Below are 18,778 nucleotides of genomic sequence, written 5' to 3'. Positions count from 1 at the left end.
CCAGATGCTAAGTAGCATTGTAGGACATTGTCAGGCCTGTGCACGAGTAAATGCGAAACAAGGTTGGAGAGCACCCTAAGTTAGAGAAAAGGGAACCATGCCAGAAAGACATTGGGAAACTGATTTCACTGAAATAAATCCACCCCATGCAGGGTACAGGTATCTCCTAGACTGTGAGAACACTTTCTCTGGGTGGGTGAAAGCCTTCCCCACTAGGTCAGAGACTGCTACCACAGCACTTAGGAAGTTGCTCCATGAAATAATTCCACGATATGGCCTCTCCACAACTATGGGTTCTGACATAAGACCGGCATTCATTGCCAAGATATCCCAGGACTTAGCCAAAACTTTAAATATTAAGTGGAAATTACATTGTGCCCACAGGTCCCAAAGTTCATGGCAGGTAGAGTGTGTGAATCAGACCTTAAAAGAAACTTTAACCAAATTTGTTTTTGAAACCGGTGAAAACTGGCCCATCTTCCTCCCCTTAACCCTTCTTAGGGCAAGGTGTCCCCCCTACAAGGAAGGATTTACTCCTTTTGAAATAATGTTTGGGAGACCCCCTCCCTTACTACCAAAACCCAGAGAAGACATAAAAGCTGAGTTAAGTAACCATTCCTTCCTTAAGTACTTACAGGGTCTGCAGATTTCTCAGCAGGCTGTCCAAAAGACTGTCCAAGAGGTGCTTCCTACACTGCCAGGAGATCCAGTACATCCCTTCTAGCCTGAGGACTCAGTCGGGGTAAAGAAGTACATCATCCAAGGACTGACTCCCACGTGGATGGGTCCACACACCATGATCCTGACCACTCCCACTGCTGCCAAGGTAGAAGGCATACCTGCCTGGGTCCACCACAAATGGTTGAAGCCTGCAGACCCAGCAGAAACACCCTCGTGGACAGTGGAGACTGACCCTGTCAACCCTTGTAAGTTGACCCTGAGAATGACAACATGTCTTCTCCAGCCACAAACGGGCTGGCTGGTCCAAGTTTGACAGAAGCTTGAGGAGTCTCACCATGGGACTCTCTTTAATTGGACTCTGGGGAGGGGGGAAACTAGGGCAGAGGACTGTGAACTGTGTATTCATATCACTAAGGAAGGCCAAATGGTCTCCACCACCTTGCTTTTCTATACTTCTATGAGTGCAAGGGAACTCAGAAAGGGACCTGTACCTATAATCAGACTCAATATTCAGTGTGTGACCCAGGAAATGACCAGCCTTATATCTGTTATAACCCCACTGACCCTCCTATCGAAGTAGTGTTTCAGGTTAAGGCAGTAAAGGGAGGAGGAGTTTGGAGATGGAATGATGGTTGAACCATGGCTCAAACTAGGGTCAAAGGAAACCCAGAACAAATCACTTTAAGGTTTGATGCATGTGCCGCTATGAGTCATGCAAAAAGGGGTTGTGGGTCCCTTGCCTGGGAAAGAAGTTACAGGATAAATGAAAAGTATATATGTGCTCATAGCTACTTCTGTGGAATAACCTGTGAATATTGGTCATGTATCCAATGCGCTACTTGGGAAAAGGACACCTCTAAAAGGAAAGAGTTATATTTTAAGAAAGAGACAGCTCTGTCAAAACTGCAACACCCATTGGTGCAATCCCTTAGAGCTAATCATAACCAATTCCCTAAACCCCCATTGGAAAGACGGAGGAGTGCTAACACTTGGCATTGACGGAAGGGGCTAGATTCCATTGTTCCAATCCTTATCAGAGGCCAGATACTGAACCACCCGGTTCGAGCCTTCCAAGTATATAAGTCTTTTTATGAAGAAGCAGTTAGACCCCTAGCACCATCACGCCAACAACTAAGAACTTATTCCTCAGGATGGCTGAGGGAATAGCCCATTCCCTAAGTGTCACCTCTTGCTATGTATGTGGGGGAACTCTAACAGGGGACAGGTGGCCATGGGAAGCCAAAGAACTAGTCCTCACTGAAGCTAGACCAAATGTATCAATCTCCCACATCTCAGATGACAGCCAACGGTTTCTAAAACATGCCACTATAGAGCAGTATGGCTTAGCCAGAGGAGGAGGAGATCTGACTGAATCTGTTGGGGAACTGAGTTGCCTTGGACAATGGTATTATAATGCCGCCTCCAAGCAAAGTGTGTGGTGGGAGGAATCTGTTAGTCAGGTTCCCCGAGCTAACTGGAGCCTGGCAGGACCGAGGCAGGGCCAGAGACTGGATAGCACCATGTGGACTTTACTGGATCTGTGGGAACACAGCTTATACCTGTCTCCCCAAGAACTGGGAAGGAAGCTGTATAATAGATATAATAAAACTCTCCTTTTTCTTCTTGTCTCTGAAAACAGGGGAATTACTTGGTTACCCAGCCCCATTGCCTTACAATGGGTGAAGAGAGATCTCCAAATAGGAGACTGGAAAGATAATGAATGGCCCCCAGAGCAGATAATCCAATGCTATGCACCTGCCACCTGGGCACAGGATGGATCTTGGGGATACCGTACCCCTATTTACACCAAATTATGTTATTGCAGGCAGTTTTAGAAATCATTACTAATGAGACTGGGAGAGCCCCAATCCTCCTTGCACATCAGGAAACTCAGATGAGAAACTTCACCTACCAAAACAGGTTAGCACTAGATTATCTATTAGCTGCAGAAGGAGGAGTATGTGGGAAATTCAATCTCACTAACTGTTGCCTGCAAATAGATGACCAGGGCCAGGCAGTTGAGGACCATCTCAGGAAGACGACAAAACTGGCACATGTGCCTGTGCAAGTCTAGCATGCCTGGAACCCTGGTAGCCTTTCTGGAAGGTGGTTCTCAACCTCTGGTGAGTATAAGACCCTAATAGAAGCAGTTTTACTGCTCCTAAGAACTTGTGTAATAGGTCTGTGTCTGTTGCCACTACTAATGAACAGCATACACAGCATGATAGTAATCACGGTGCAATGATGAACAATGGATTAGTGATCCTCCAAGGTATTCACTCACCCTTTCCCTAGAGAGGAGAAGGAGTGAAGAATTTGACTCATGATATAAAACCAGTGGGGAATGTGATAAGGTACCGAGAAACTGCAAAACTGTTAATATTAGTATTAAAAAAAGAACCCCAAGAAGAAGAGGTTACAGGGGCAAAAGTCAGTCATAGTTACAGTTTAACTATTATAGTTTCTCTGGAAGGGCAGATACCACTTGCTAGAAAAGGCAAAGAAGATAAAACCTATCTTAAAAGCCTTTAGGAGACAATGCTTAAGAACCTTAATTCTTACACTGATCCTAACTCTCCCTCCCTTCCTGAAGTCATGAGAGTGACGTATACCTCTAGATGAAGGGATCACGAGCCCACTCCCCTTGCTTGAAAAATTTGTGTTCTGTAATGTTTTATATGCTTTCTAATAATCATCCTGAAATTCTTTATATGTGCAAAACTTGTAAACTAAGCAAGCGGGGGCTAGTTCATTAGGTTGCCTAATAAGCTAGTCCCAACACTCTTAGCAAAGGTAATTTCATTTAGCTTCTCTCCTTAACCTAAGCTAAACATTTCATTTCCCACTATTGTGGCAACAAGGATGGGTGGGAGACACTGGAAGATTTGGGAATGTCTTTGTCGGGTATGTGAAACATTTATCACTACTGTGTTATCTTGTGATCTTGATGTGGGAACATTTTCTCCTTTTAATAGATTCTATAGATAAATGTTGTAAGCTTATTAGTAAATGACTGTTGTACCATGCTCCCTGTCCTTTTTCCCCCAACCAGCGTGTGATTTCTGTCTCTACAAAAGCTGCATGAGGTCTATGATTTGGGTTTTACGATTTGGGTTAGCTATACCCCGTGTGTGTCTCTGGCTTATTAATAAAGCTCCTCCTGATATTTTTCCTATAACTTATCTTGGTGTTTCTATGTAACCCGCGGATTTTACTATTTTATAACACTTCCTGCTCTCTGATCTCATGTTCCAGCTTCTAGCAGCTGAAGCAGAGCATGCAGTAAGAGAAGGAAGTAATCCCAGGGCAGGGTCCTGACCCTCCAGCCTGGAGATGCCGCTGTCCTCCCTGCAGTGACCGGCTAGGAGCCTGGGGGTGTGCAGGCTGATATGTGCGACCACAATCCTCGAGCCTTCTCCTACCCACACATCTAGTCTGACTTCCTCCTCATATCCATGAAGCCCCCAATTCAAGTTTTCTCACTTCAAAATTTCCCCGGAGCATGAGTGGTTTTGGTTAACTCCTTCCTTTTCTTGGTTTGCATCATGTACAGATTCTGAACTAAAAATTCTTTTTCTCATTAGCCCTTCAGTGGTTTTAAGATTTACAATGCTATTGGCCATTTCTGTTTTTCGTTAGGAAGGTCGGTCTCACAAGCTAACAAAATCCTTGGAGATGCTTCTCATTACTTTTCTGCATATTTATTTATAAAACTTTATTTGATTTATTGGGGTGACATTGGTTAATAAAATTATATAGGTTTCAAACATGTTTTTGTTTCTATTTTAATTCATGTCTTTTGTGAAATGTCCCAGGCTCTTGACTTTAAATACTATCTGGATGTTGACCCTACCAATTCGTCTGTCAAGCAAGAATGTTTTCCTGAACTCATATATCGACACCCTCTGCTAGTTCTCCACTGCTGTGTCTACTATGCATCTGAGCCCAACACGTACTAACTGAATTCACAGTTCTCTTCTTTACAAAATCTCTTAAAATATTTCCCTGTCCAGCTTCATGTCCAAAACGTTAGCATTGCTCTTGGCCTTGCTCTCTCAATGTGCCTCTGATCTTTGATAATACAACTAGCCCATCTGACTCTCACCAGCTCCACTGGGCCCACCCAGACCCCAGCACCCTCATCTACATCCGGGGCACGCAACAGCCCCCCTCAGGAGTGGGTGTTTGGGCTCAGAACAGCCATCAGAGAGATCAGGAGAAAATAGATCAGATCCTGTCCCTTTTCTGCTTGAACCCTGAACTGCCATCTCACCTGTGATAATGTGATTTATAATAAAATATGTATGTTTGTTTTTTGCCCATTTCTGGCACAGAGCTCCTAAAAGCCTTCTAATTTCACCTAAATGGTGAAAACACTAAAGATGTCAAGTTAATGAGGTGACTTTGGAAAACACCTAAGAAAGGGTGCTGGTTGCCATGGGAACCAACCATGTGAATAGGGAATTGGAATTTTTAGATCCAGCACCCTGGCCGAAAGTGGAATCAATCACCGATGGCCCAGAATTTAATCCATCATGCCTATGTAATAAAGCCTCCATAAAACCCAAAAGGACGGGGTTCAGAGAGCTTCTGGGTTGGTGGACACGTGGAGATGCAGGAGGACGTGGAAGCCCCACCCCTCCCCCACACCTTGTCCTGTGCATCTCGTCCATCTGTCTGTTGGTTTGCATTCTTTAATATCTGCTTATAATAAACCAGTGATCCAGCAAGTAAATGTGTTTCCTGAGCTCTCTGAGTCATTCTAGGAAGTTAATTGAACCCAAGGAGGTGTCATGGGAACCTCTGATCTATATAGCTGGTGGTCAGAAGCACATTGGACAACCAGAACTTGCGACTGGCATCTGATCTGAAGTGTGTGGGGGGCAGTCCTGTGGGTCTGAGCTCAGATCCTGTGGGATCTGAGGCTTTCCCCAGGGAGAGAGTGTCCGAGTTGAGTTCACTGCTTGGTGATGTGGAAACAAGAACACACATGAGAATTGCTGCTGGAATCGTAACAACACATACACGGTGATGGCTACTTCTAGGTGTCAGCTTGACTGACTGGACCACAGGGTGCACAGACACTTAGTCAAACATTATTTTGGGAGTTTCTGTCAGGGTGTTTTAGGATGAGATTAATATTATTTATTAATTAAATTTTATTGGAGTGACGCCGGTTAAAATAATTATACGGTTTCAGGTACCCAGTTGTATAATATATACTTATATATCATGTTGTGTTTAACCCCCACCCCCTCCAGTCAAGTCTTCATCCATCACCATTTTTCCCACCGATACCCTCACCCCACCCCTCCCCCTCCTTGATAATCACACCCCGTTGAGCATCATCTTGAGTTTTTTTCCCCTTTTTTGCTCTATCCTTCCACCTCCCTCACCCCCAACAGTTGTCAGACTCCTTCTATGTATGGACGTGTCTCTATTTTGCCTGTTCATTTTGTTCACTAGATTTCACATATGAGTAAAATCATGTGGTACTTACTTTCTCTGATTGGCTTATTTCACTTAGCAAAAAGATCTCCAAGTGCATTGACGCTGTTGCAAAAGATTAGATTTTCTTCTTTTTTATGACTGCATGATATTCTATTGTGTAAATGGACCACAGTATTTTTATCCACTCATCTATCAATGGGCACTTGGGCTATAACCAGATTTTCTTTTTTTCTTTTTTTTTTTTTTTTTTTTGAGTGAGAGGAGGGAGATAGACTCTCCCATGTGCCCCCACCAAGATCCACCCAGCAACCCCCATCTGGGGCCAATGCTCAAGTCAACCGAGCTATCCCTCAGCACCCGCTTCTTGAACCAATCAAACCACTGGCTACAAAAAGGGGAAGAGAGAGAAGGAGGGGGAGAGAGGGGGAGAGGAACAGATGGTAATTTCTCATGTGTGTCCTGACCAGGGATTGAACCCGGACTTCCGCACGGCAGGCTGACACTCTATTCACTGAGTCAACTGGCCTGAGCTGTATTTTCTTTTGTAGAAATTCATCCTATATTCGGAGACTGATACTCTGATGCTTGAGTGTATTGTAAAAATCTTCCCTCACTTGATAGCTGATCATTTGGCACTATCTATGCAGAGTCCTTAATTTTAACATAGTCCACATTTCCAATGTTTCTCTTTAGGAATACTACTTTTATGTCTTGTTCAGGAATCCTTCCCTACCTTAAGTTCATGGCGAGGTCCTGCTATGTGATCACAAACTGTAGGTCTTCAATCCACCTGCACTTGATTTGAGCATTGTCGAAGTTAGGGGGGCAGTTTCATTCCACTGTCTGTGGACCCCTCGCTGCCCACACATACAATTGAGAAGTTTATCTCCTTGTCACTTCTCTGTGTCACCTCCACTATCATGCATGACATTTCCTGTGGTTTCGGTCCACAGTATTTCTAGGTGCCCTACTCTGTTCCTGTGGTCTCGTGGTCTAACCCTGTGTAAGTCTTGCTTTCTGTAATGTTTTACTATGTCTAGACACCTTACAGAGCCCATCCTCATATATTGTTCTTCTTCACAATTGGCTTGGCTGTGTTTGGAAATATTTACTTCAATATATTTTCACAATAGCAGTACCAAATTTTCCTAAAATCAACTGGGAGATTGGGTGACGTATTGCTTTAGTTCAGAAGATTAATTTGGGTGGAAGAGACTTTTACACAATAGCGCTTTCATATCCATGAACATACACATTTTTTCTATTTATTTACATTTTTAATGCCCTTCCAGACAGATTTTCCAACATTGAGAAAGTGCATATTATATTTCATCATGTAAATCTGTATTTTTTATTTAAAAATTTTTTTCCATTGATTAGTAAGAGAGACAGGAAAGGAGAGAAAGAGAGAGGCCATTCATTGTACTACTTGGTTGTTCCATTTAGTTGTGCACTCACTGGTTGCTTCTCATTTGCATCCTGATGGGGGGTTGTACCTGCGACCTCAGAGCAGCTTGGTGGCCAGGACAGTGCCCTACCTACTGACCCATCCAGTGAGAGCTGTCCCGGACATCTCTAAAGAGATCTAATCCAGGTATATCATAATTTTTGAGGCTATTGCCAATGGCATCCTATGTTTTGTTTATTACTGTGATATAACAATGCGTTTGATTTTTATAATTTGATTTTATCTCTAACAACCTTGCTGACTCTCTTAATAAGCTCCTAAATGTATCTATATATACTGGTACTTGTGAATTTTTTTTATACTGCAGTCCTTTATGAAGAAAAAGAGCTTTGTTTTCTTTTCAATTTTCATAGTGTTTACCTATTGCTATTGCTTTTCTAGACTAAGACCCAACATTATTGTATTAGGTATGATGTTTACTGAAGACTCCCCCTACCTCATTAAAGAAATTCTGTATTTCTAGTTGGCTGAAAGGTTTATCATGAAGGCTTTGGAAATCACCCTAAATGGTCATTGTTTTATCTTTTGAAATTTCTTCAGTCAAGGGCCAATCAGAACACAGAAGCCCCACTGTGTATTTCACCAGCGGGCATTTAACTTAAGGAGTTTGTTATGCTGATGTTGGAACACAAATGGAGCAAAGAGGGAACTCTCCCTGGAAGTTTGACAGCATGATACGCTTATTCAAATACCAGCCTGAGTTCTATTTTTTGTTTGTTTGTTTGTTTTTCAGGGCATATATGAATTATTGAGATATAATTGACATATAACACTATGCTGGTTTCAGGTGTCCAACATAATGTTTCAACATAGGAACATATTGTGAAGGACTCACCACAATATGTCTTCTTAACATTAATCACTATGTACAGTTGAACATGTTTTTGTTGCAATGAGAACTTTTAACAATTTTCTTCTAGCAATATGCCCACTTAGAAATTTTCAAATATGCAACACAGTATTATTAACTATCTCTTTATAGTTAATAATATTAATACTCATTATTATTAACTACAGTCACCATGCTGTACATTACGCCCGCATGATTTAATTACTTGGAACTGGAGGTTTGTGCATTTGGCCACCCTCGCCCACTTCACCCACCCCTCATCCTCTGCCTCTGGTCACCACCAGTCCCTTCTCTGTATCTATGAATTTGATTCTTTTTTAATTTTCCAAATGAATGTGAGCTCATATGGTATTTGTCTTCGTCAAGTTTACTTCTCTGACCATAATACCTTCATGGTCTATCCAAGTTCTCCTTAATAGTAGTAGTATTTTTTTTTCTTTTAATAGCACAATGATATTCCATTGCATTTACACAACAGTTTTTTTCTTCCATTCATTTATTGATGGACATCTAGCTTGCTGCCACATCTTGGCTATTGTAAATAATGCTGCTGTGAACACAGGAGTGCACGTCTTTTCAATTTAATTTTTTCAAGTTAATGTTTTCATTTCTTCCAAATAAGTACCCAGAAGTGGAATTGCTGGATCATATGGAAGCTCTATTTTTGATATAACATTTTAAACTTTCGTTTATTGATTTCAGCGAGAGAGGACGGGAGAGAGAGACACAGGAACATCTAGCTGTTCCTGGATGTGCTCTGACCCAGCATTGCAGCAACAACCTTTGCGCTTTGAGACGATGCTCTAACCAACCGAGCTCTCCAGCTAGAGTTCTCTTTTCTAGTTTGTGAGGAACTGCCTTACTGACTTACATAGTGGTTGCACCAGTTTTTGTTCCCACCACCAGTGCAAGAAGCAAGAAGGTTCCCCTCTCTAAAAATTCGTGCCAACACTTATTATTTTTGTCATCTTTATAACCCCAACTGTAGATGTGCTAGACTGCTCAGTGATATGAGTTGTGGGGACACAACCATAGAAATCTGCTTTCTTGAGTCCTTTGCTTGCACAACACGATCTTCTGTGCAGTATGTGAGGAGTCCGGGGTGGGTGGGGGTGGAGCTGGGTTCCCATGCTCACCTGCTCCCTGTGGCAGGAACAGACCCAGGTTTTTGTGGAGCCTGATATTTATACAAATGTTGAGATCACTGTTTAAAAAATTGTGGCACACATGAATTTTTCTGAAATGAAAAAATACATCGTGTCAAGTCACTAAAGCTAAAATATTGAAACCCTAAATATAAGACAATTTAGAAAAAGTACAGACTATGTTGTTGGCCGTGTGGCACCCCTGTCTGGCACCTGCACAGCACACGGTCCCACAGTGATGACTGATGTTCTTTCATTGCCTCCTTATAAGAGAATAGTTATGTCATATAAGAGAATAATTATGTCCATTAGGAATAAATGTTAATATTATATCAATACATGCCATTGGTTGTTTTAATAATATTATATTTATATAATATAAAGAATAGATCAAGAATTTAATATTTCCTTTGGCAAAGTTTATTGACATGTCTTTTTCTCCTGCATAGTTTAAGAAACTTTCTTTTATTAAAATTTTATTAAGAAAATTAAATTTAACGGGCTGACATTGATCAATACGAGTACATAGGTTTTAGGTAAACGTTTCTGTAGCATTTGAACAGTTGATTATGTTGCACACCCATCACCCAAAGTCAAATCATGTTCTGTCACCATATATTTGTCCCCCTCTACTCCCCTCCTATATCTCCCCCACACCCCCTCCCCTGGTAACCTCTTCAACCCAAAACTTTCTTTCAATCACACAACTTGTCACTGGAGGTTTGAACTGTTTTAAGTCATTGACAAGTTTGGAGAAGAGCTTATGAAGTTTCTTTCTTTCATAAAAGAGCAGCAGGATTGCAGCTGATTCCCACACATCCCTGGAGCCCTTGCTGGGGCTTTGAAAAGGCACCAAGCACGTGAGGGGCCTGAAGATGAAGTTTCTTGGGCTTTAAGGCAGTAAATGTGCAGCTGTGCTGAGGTCCAGCCTTCGGTGCCCCCGGTGAATAAGGCGTAATCTGTCGTCACACGTCCCATTTCAAGGGGGCCCGAGCACAAGCACTGTCCCACAGACCTTCAGACCCTTGACAAGCAACAGCGGTGCATCCACATCCCCAAATCCCTCAGAGGAAGTGGCTTTAATGCTCAACATTCCCCCTGGGCTCCACCCTCCACTGGAGTGGGGTCTAAATTCCTTCCTCTCTTATAGCTCTTGAGCAGTCTAAATAAAATTCAAAACTATACTTTCCCAGAATATCCAATGGTTTCAGCTGAAGGATGGGTCCCCCCAAGTCACCAGGATCAGCTCTGACCACAATGAGTGACCACTCTCTTGACTTAAACATCATCTGTAAGGGGACCACTTTCAGATTCACATCTGGACAAGCCTCTCCACCTCTGGGGGCCTTGGTATGTCGCCCGCAGGCTGGAGTTCTTTGGGGAGGTGAGTCAGATGGTTCCTCAACCTCCCTGCTACCCTGCGTAACCTGTAGAGCCCTAGTTCCCCTTCCAGGACTGGCCACAGCTTTGTCACCACAGTTCCTGTTAGGGTGTCCTCAGCCTCACCCCACACCTCAGAATTTCCCTCCCACACAGAGACTGGACCCGCTCTGCCCTGTCAGATGCAGACATGGTGCCACTGCTGCTGCTGCCCCTCCTGTGGGGGGGTGAGTGGGCCCAGGGAGAGGAGGTGGGCGGATGGGAGAGGAGTGGATGTTGTGGCTGAGCCTCCATGTCCCCATAGGGTCCCTGCAGGAACAGCCAGGCTATTGGATCCAAGTGCAGGAATCGATGAGAATGCAGGAAGGTCTGTGTGTCCACGTGCCCTGCTCCTTCTCCTACCCTGGGAGTTCGTCTCCTTTCCAACGTACAGTCTATACCGGCTGGTATGAGAAAGGGGCCTTCCCATATCATGATGATCCTGTGGCTACAAACAACCCAAATAAAACTGTTAAGAAAGAGTTCCAGAACCGGTTCCTCATCACGGACCCTGGGAACAAGAACTGTTCCCTGAGCATCAGAGACGCCAGGACCAGTGACTCAGGAACCTACTTCTTCTGAGTGGAGACACATGTGCAATATAGTTACCTGAAAAATATGCTGAGTGTGCAGGTGACAGGTATGGCAGGACCCAGGACAAGACCCAGGGGTGTGGGACTGTGTTCTAGAACAGGAACTGGACACCAGGACACTTCCTGATCCAGGTCTTGAGCTCAGGGTGGGCGGAAAACACAGAGGACCCAGAGCAGCTGTGGCCCTGAGGCAGAGGAACCACTCAGGGTCACACTCTCGGTCCCCAAGCCCTGGACCCCAGGCAACTCCCTCTCTCCTCCTCAGCCCTGACAGAGAAACCCGACATTCATATTCCGGAGCCTCTGGAGGCTGGCCGCCCCACACAGCTGACCTGCAGTCTGCCAGGGGCTTGTGAAGGGGGAAGCCCTCTCACCTTCTCCTGGGTGGGGGATGCTCTTGACTCACTGAACCCTCAGACCCTCCTCTCCTCATTGCTCACCTTCACCCCGAGGCCCCAGGACCACAGCACCAAAGTCACTTGTCTGGTGGTCACAGTGGTAGAAACATTGGTGACCACGTGGAAAACCGTCCAGCTCAATGTGTCTTGTGAGTGTTGAGGGGATGATGGGTGGTCCTGGGGTATTGGGACTGGTGTGTGTGTGTGTGTGTGTGTGTGTGTGTGTGTGTGTGTAGAGGAGGCTGAGCTAACCTGAGAACTCTTGCACATGGATGTAAGCATGGGGGGGATGGGCCCGCAGGACTGAAATCCCACCTTCCCTGTTCCCACCGCCCTCCTTGGGTTCAGGGTGACTTCCATCCACTCCTCCCTCTGAAGCAGGGCCATGTCTTTCTGTCCCAGATGCCCCCCGGAACCTTGCCATAGGCATCTCCTTCAGAAATATTACAGGTAGGAATAACCTTACCCATCAGGGAGTGACCATTCCACTGGGGTCACCATGCAGTAGCAGCCGGATTCAGAGTTTGAATGTGATCAGATGTGGAAAGGGCAAAGATGAAAATCAGCAGCCTCCCTCCCTCACCTCTGTGGCTGGGAGCCTATAGCCCCTTTCCACACACACCCCTCTCCAGCTCTCCCTCTCTCTTTGAACTTTTCTCCCCAAAGCCCTGAAGATTCTGCAGAACACCTCCTCCCTGCCCATCCTAAAGGGCCAGGCGGTGCTGCTGCTCAGTGAGGCTGACAGCAACCCCCCTGCAGAGCTGAGCTGGTTCCGGGGGTCCCCAGCCCTGAATGCCACCCCCATCTCCAGCACGGAGACCCTGGAGCTGCCCCGCCTGGGGACTGCGGAAGAAGGGGAGTTCTCCTGCCCGCTCGGCACCCACTGGGCTCCCAGACTCTGTCTCTCAGTCTCTCCGTGGTCCTTGAGTGTGAGACTTCTGAAGTTAGATTACATGGGTTTTAGGGAGAGTAAAGGCACAGCTGACCCTGCCCCTAACAGACCCCCCGCAGCTGCTGGGCCCCTCCTGCTCCTGGGAGGACCAGGGTCTGCACTGCAGCTGCTCCTCCGGAGCCCAGCCGGCCCCCTCCCTGCGCTGGCGGCTGAGGGCGGGGCTGCTGCAGGGGAACCACAGCAATGGCTCCTGCAGGGTCACCTCCCGCTCAGCGGGGCCCTGGGCCAACAGCTCCCTGAGCCTCAGCCAGGAGCTCAGCGCCAGCCTCAGACTCAGCTGTGAGGCCAGCAATGTCCACGGGGCCCAGAGCGCCGCTGTCCTGCTGCTGCCAGGTCAGGGGTCTAATGGGGGACAGGCTTAGGGAAAGAGGAGTGGGTCACAGAGAAGTTGGAGCTGGGGGCGGGGCCGGGCCTGGACACAGGTGATTGCTAGGACAGGGTCCTCCATCTCCTGCAGGATAGAACCTACAGCCGGTTCTGCAAGGAGGTGGGGAAACAAGAGACTGAGTCCTGAAGTGGGTGGTCTCATGCAGAGCTGGTCCCGGGAGGGAAAGGCCCTGGGCACCTCCCAGCCCTCAGCACTGGGGTCCTGGAGCTGCCCCACTAGGGGCTGAAGATGGAGGGAAGTTCACATTTCAAGCTCAGCACCTGCTGGGCTCCCAGCATGTTTCCTTCAACCTCTCTGTGCAGAGTGAGTTGCAGGATGGGTGCTAGGGGCAGGCTGCCTGGTCAGGTGTTGGAGCTGTGGGTGGGACTGAGACCTGGAGACACAAAGTCACCCCCCTCTGCTCCTCCCCAGGAAGCCCCCCTCCCCGCAGCTGTGTGACTGAGGAGCAGCAGGGCTCCTGGCCCCTGGTCCTCACCCTGATCAGAGGGGCCCTCATGGGGGCTGGCTTCCTCCTCACCTATGGCCTCACCTGGCTCTACTGCACCAGGTGAGCAGGTCTGTCCCTCTCTACAGGGAAGTTCAGTGATTGGCCCTTAGTTCCAGGTGGAGCTGGGCTGCCCAGCCCTGCTGGGAGATAGAGCTAAATTGGGCAAGTCACTGAACCTAGACCCCCGTTGTCTCTGCAGGTGTGGAGGCCCACATACAACCAGGCCAACATCCTGACTGATTGGCCCTTCTTTTAAAATGGGGAGAAGGTGCAGACACACAGTTTAGAGGGACAGTCGTGGGACATCAATGTCACCTTCTCCCTAGAAACCCCTGACTCACCTGTCTCAATTGTACCCCTGGTAATTTAAGTTGTGGAAGAGACAGAGTGATGACAAAGAGAGTAATTGAAAGATGACATTTTTTACTTTTATTTTCTGAGAGTGAGGAGGGAGAAAGCCTGTAGGAATGACTGGGTCAGGCAATTTAATTATAATGCCCCTACTGGTTTCCTGGAACAACTTGCAGCACAAAGCAAGAAAAACAGGATTTGTAAATAGTTAAGACAAATGGTCCTAAACTTCCCTCTGACCTCTTCCCTCCTGAGAAACGAGGAGTACCGTTGCTACAGACAAAGGAATCATGCACCCTGTGCCTGAACACTGAAAGGGTGTAGAAGATGTAAGAAATCTGACCTTGGGAAGCTTGTGTGTTGAAGCCTATTAGGTCACGTTGTTCTGCCGCTAAATAAATCCCCTTTCCTTCAGTAAGTTGTCCAGTGTCTTTTGTCCTCCGGGAGTCACATCCTGCATTCCTGCAACAGGAGGAGTACTCATCACACCAGACAAGGGCCTCGGGGAAGCACCAGGTTCCTCGGGAAGCAGATGCAGGTGTGGGGAGCCCAGGCAGAGCCTTTATTGGGGTTCCCATAGGAAATACTAGGGAGGGCAGGGTGAGCGTTTAGAATCAGCTGGGATGAATAAATCTGGGGTTCGGGCCTGTGGGGAGGTCACTGTGTGTCTGGTCCCAGGTCCTGGGAGATTTAGGGCAGGCGGGGTGGCTGGGGACCATGGGCTCAGGATGAGTTGGTTTGCCTCTGAAAGGCTGTTCCTGGCAGAGGTCTTGGCTGTCTCTGGGAACTGGGTCCCCCTGTTTGGAGCTGTCTCTCCTTGGCCTGAAAGCTGATTAAGGTGTGAAAGCCTCATAAGACACAACAGAAAACAAGTAAACCCACCCACGGACGACCCCTTGTTTCTGCCTGTGCCTCTCCCACTGGGCTTGTCCTCTCTCTGTGCTGGTCCTGCACACCCCACCCTCTGATCCTCCCTCTCTATTCCCAGGCTCAGGATGGAATTTACCTGGGCTTTATCCTCCCATTGCCCAGAAGTTACCTGGCTGACATCTGAGTTTCTGGTCCCTCAAACTGCCCTGTCAGTGCAGACATCCACGTAGCAGTGTCAGGTACTCAGGTCTTCTGTTCCGGTTCAAAGATGTGTACCTTGTGATGAGTAGTATAAAACATCCCAACATGTAATTACTATTAAGTAATACTAAATAAAAATTTGTTTTACATTTTAGTATGTAGTGCAGGTTCTTGAGCCAATTTATACAATTCTGAGACTGAGTGTGTTTAAGCCAATGGCTATGGGCCAAACCTGTACTGAATGTGAGCAGTGAGTTCATGCCTCTCCTCTAGAGGGCAGCACTGACTCTAGACCCAAAATGTAAAAACAGAATCCAAGTAAAGTTTAGCTCCTGTAGGACCAACTCCTCTGCTCGCTGAGGACTCACATCTCTCAGAGGTCAGAGTAGGGACCCAGGTGGTGTTTGTTTCTCACAGGAAAGAGTTTCCTGTGAGATGAATCCCGGAACATAAAATGCTGACCACACCATGTTCAGCAGAGGGCAGACTTCGCCGTGGTTTGCATCCAGGATTTGAATGAGTCAGACCTCTGCTGAGAAGTTGAACTAAAGAAATAGCCTTCGGAATAGTCACAGGGATGTAAAGTGCAGCACAGGGAATATAGACAATACTACTGTAATAACTGAGCATGGTGTCCGGCGGGCACTGGAAATGAAAGGGGCTCACTTTGTAAAGTATGTGACTATCTAACCACCATGCTGTATGCCTGACACTAATATAAAGTCACACTGAGTGTGAACTGGAATTGCAAAATAAAATTTAAATTAGATAAATGGCAACCTTCAGACTGTTTGATTGCTGCTTGGTGCTTCACTGCATTACTCTGTTCAGGAACCCCCAATCAGGTTCCCACAGGGACAGGGCAGGTGGGGCAGAGGAGTGGAGTAAGCCTGCAATGAAGAGAATATGGGGGTGTTGTAGGAAGAAACAGTGTCAGGATTACACATCCAAATTTTACATGGGTGATTGTTATGAATTTCACCATGAAAAATAGATTTTTATTTGAATATTTAGAAAATCAAACACACACACACACACACACACACAACCTCTCTGAGATGAATTCTGTGGCCCTTCTTGAGTGTGAAAATGGCAGCTTCTTCCCCCAGCTCATTAGTGTGGGTGCATGAGGACGGGCCCTGTGCTCTGAGGGGGTCAGCCTGGCCTCTCCTCTGCCCCTGAGCCCCGTCTTCCAGGTTCAGGTTGTGGGGAATCTCCTTCCCTGCCCTCTGTCTGTACCTGTGGCTTTTGGTGGCAACTTCCTCTCCTCTGTCCACCCCAGCTGTTGCTCACTGCAGACAGACAGGACGGAGTATGGGCTCAGGGGGGTGGGGCTGTCTTGGGGCCACATCTGCCACCTCCAGCTTGGGAGATGCCTCCAGTGTCGGGTGGTATGAAGGCCCCTGAGGACAAGGACAGAGAACTGGCTGGGGTTGACTCAATCACCAAAGTTCAGTGATGTAATTAATCATGACTAGGCAAAGCAGCCTCCATAAAACCCAAGAGGACCAGGGTCTGAGAGCTTCCGGGTTGGGGAACACAGGTAGGTGCTGGGAGAGAGGGGACCTCAGAGAGGCCATGGAAGCACCAGCCCCTTACTCCACACCTGCCCTCTCACCTCTTCCATCTGGCTGTCCCTGAGCCACATTCTTTTATAATAGACCAGTGATGTAGGAAGTGACCTGTTCTCTGAGTTCTGTGACTTCTTTGGCAAATTAATAAATCCACAGGCAAGGAGGTCTTAGGAACTTCTGATTGTAGCCTGCTGGTCAGTAACATTGGTGGCAGCCTGAATTTGTGACTGACATCTGATGTCATTCGGGGTCAGGTTAGGAACTGAACTCTAAACCTGTGGAATCTGATGCTATGTCCATGAAGGTTGTGTTTGAATTCAGTAGAATTGCTTGTTTGTGTGGGAGAAACTCACTATCCTCACTGCCAATGGAGCTGGTCTCAGAATACAAAATAGTTTATATTCATTTTCTTGTAGTGAGTCTTCAAAGTGGGTGTTTTATATTTTAATAAACCATCATCAAGCCCCTCACAACCCAAATCCTTACAGCTACCCTTTTTATTTGTTTATTTGTTATTTTATTTTTATACAGGGACACAGATAAAATCAGAGAGAGGGATAGATAGAGACAGACAGATAGGAACGGAGGGATATGAGAAGCATCAATCATCAGTTTTTTGTTTTGACACCTTAGTTGTTCATTGATTGCTTTCTCATATGTGCCTTGACCGTGGGCCTCCAGCAGACCAAGTAACCCCTTGCTCGAGCCAGCGACCTTGGGTCCAAGCTGGTGAGCTTTTGCTCAAACCAGATGAGCCCGCGCTCAAGCTGGTGACCTCGGGGTCTTGAACCTGGGTCCTTCGCATCCCAGTCCGACGCTCTATCCACTTCACCACCACCTGGTCAGGCACAGCCACCCTTTTAAAAGTCACCTCCCCTCCTGGCTGGTTGGCTCAGTGTTAGAGCTTCAGCCCGGCGTGTGGAAGTATCAGGTTCGATTCCCTGCCAGGGTACACAAGAGAGGCACCCATCTGCCTCTCCAACCTTCCTCCTCTTCCCTCTTCCTATCTCTCTCTTCCCCTCCCATAGCCAAGGCTCCACTGGAGCAAAGTTGGCCGGGGCACTGAGGTTGGCTCCATGGCCTCTCCCTCAGGCACTAGAAGGTCTCTGGTAGCAACAGAGCATTGCCCCCCTGGAGGGCATGCCGGGTGGATCCCTGTCGAGCGCATGCAGAAATCTGTCTTTCTGCCTCCCTGCTTCTCGCTTCAGAAAAATACAAAACATAAAAATTAAAATAAAATAAAATAAAAGTCACCTGCCCTGGGTGGTGATGGCTCCCGAGTGGGACTGTGCTGCTCCCGGACAGAAGTGTGGGGGTGGAGTTGCTGGGTGTGGGGTAGCCGTCCTCAGCGGACGAGGCCAGTTTTCTCTGAAGCAATGGGTCCATTTTACATTCCAGAACCACTGCCCACACTCTCCTAACACTGCGTGTTTTCAGATACGTTCATGTTTGTGCACTTGGAGCCACTGTAGTAGTATCTTATTGTGGTTTTAAAGAGCACCTTCCTGGTGAGCCAATTTTTTGTATTTCTTTTTCTATGTGTCTGTAGAAATTCTATATTCTGGAGACTGATACTGTGATGCTTGGATGAGCTGTAAAATTTTTTTCTCATTTGATGGCTGTGGACTCAGCAGTTCCTGTGAGGTCTATGTTATCTGCCTGCATGGTCAGGGGGCAGGGAGGAGAGCCAGGATGATTCCTCAGCCCCACCCACACCCCCAACCTGTGGAACTGAAGTTCCCCTTCCAGGCCTGGCCACAGCTCTCTTGCCCATGACTTCCTGTCGGAGTGAATGGTCTCACCCCACAGCTAGGCAGTTCCTTCCCTGACACAGGGACTTTGACCAGCTCTGTCCTGTCAGATGCAGACATGGTGCCTCTGCTGCTGCTGCTGCTGCTGCTGAGGGGGGGTGAGTGCCCTGAGGAAGGGAGGCTGGGCAAGTGGGGGTGG

The 18,778-nt window shown here is 46.9% G+C and overlaps 3 protein-coding genes across 4 annotated transcripts in view; all 3 read left to right on the top strand.

The window, feature by feature from the left end:
• Window positions 1-18,778, top strand: part of LOC136332101 (sialic acid-binding Ig-like lectin 5) — a 192,424-nt gene that overhangs the window by 19,809 nt on the left and 153,837 nt on the right.
• LOC136332103 (sialic acid-binding Ig-like lectin 14) overlaps window positions 1-18,778 on the top strand; it is a 74,850-nt gene that overhangs the window by 52,723 nt on the left and 3,349 nt on the right. For 2 of the 3 annotated variants that reach the window (XM_066271381.1, XM_066271382.1), the window contains exon 1: window positions 18,636-18,737. In XM_066271381.1, the coding sequence (XP_066127478.1) occupies window positions 18,698-18,737 (40 nt within the window). In that variant the 5' untranslated portion in view covers window positions 18,636-18,697. Of the gene's footprint in view, window positions 1-18,635; window positions 18,738-18,778 lie in introns of those variants that run through there. The other variant, XM_066271380.1, reaches the window with a different exon arrangement.
• On the top strand, window positions 11,151-14,068 carry LOC136328872 (sialic acid-binding Ig-like lectin 14). Its single transcript, XM_066264850.1, is given in 9 exon segments — window positions 11,151-11,202; window positions 11,280-11,654; window positions 11,873-12,154; window positions 12,408-12,455; window positions 12,672-12,872; window positions 12,875-12,934; window positions 13,006-13,290; window positions 13,757-13,892; window positions 14,032-14,068. Coding segments are annotated over 9 exon segments (1,461 nt in total). The 5' UTR covers window positions 11,151-11,165.

The sequence above is a fragment of the Saccopteryx bilineata genome, chromosome 3 (assembly GCF_036850765.1).
Source record: "Saccopteryx bilineata isolate mSacBil1 chromosome 3, mSacBil1_pri_phased_curated, whole genome shotgun sequence".
Classification (NCBI taxonomy): Eukaryota; Metazoa; Chordata; class Mammalia; order Chiroptera; family Emballonuridae; genus Saccopteryx; species Saccopteryx bilineata.
The sequence above is the reverse complement of the archived record's forward strand: the minus strand, read 5'-3'. Positions and strand labels throughout refer to the sequence as shown.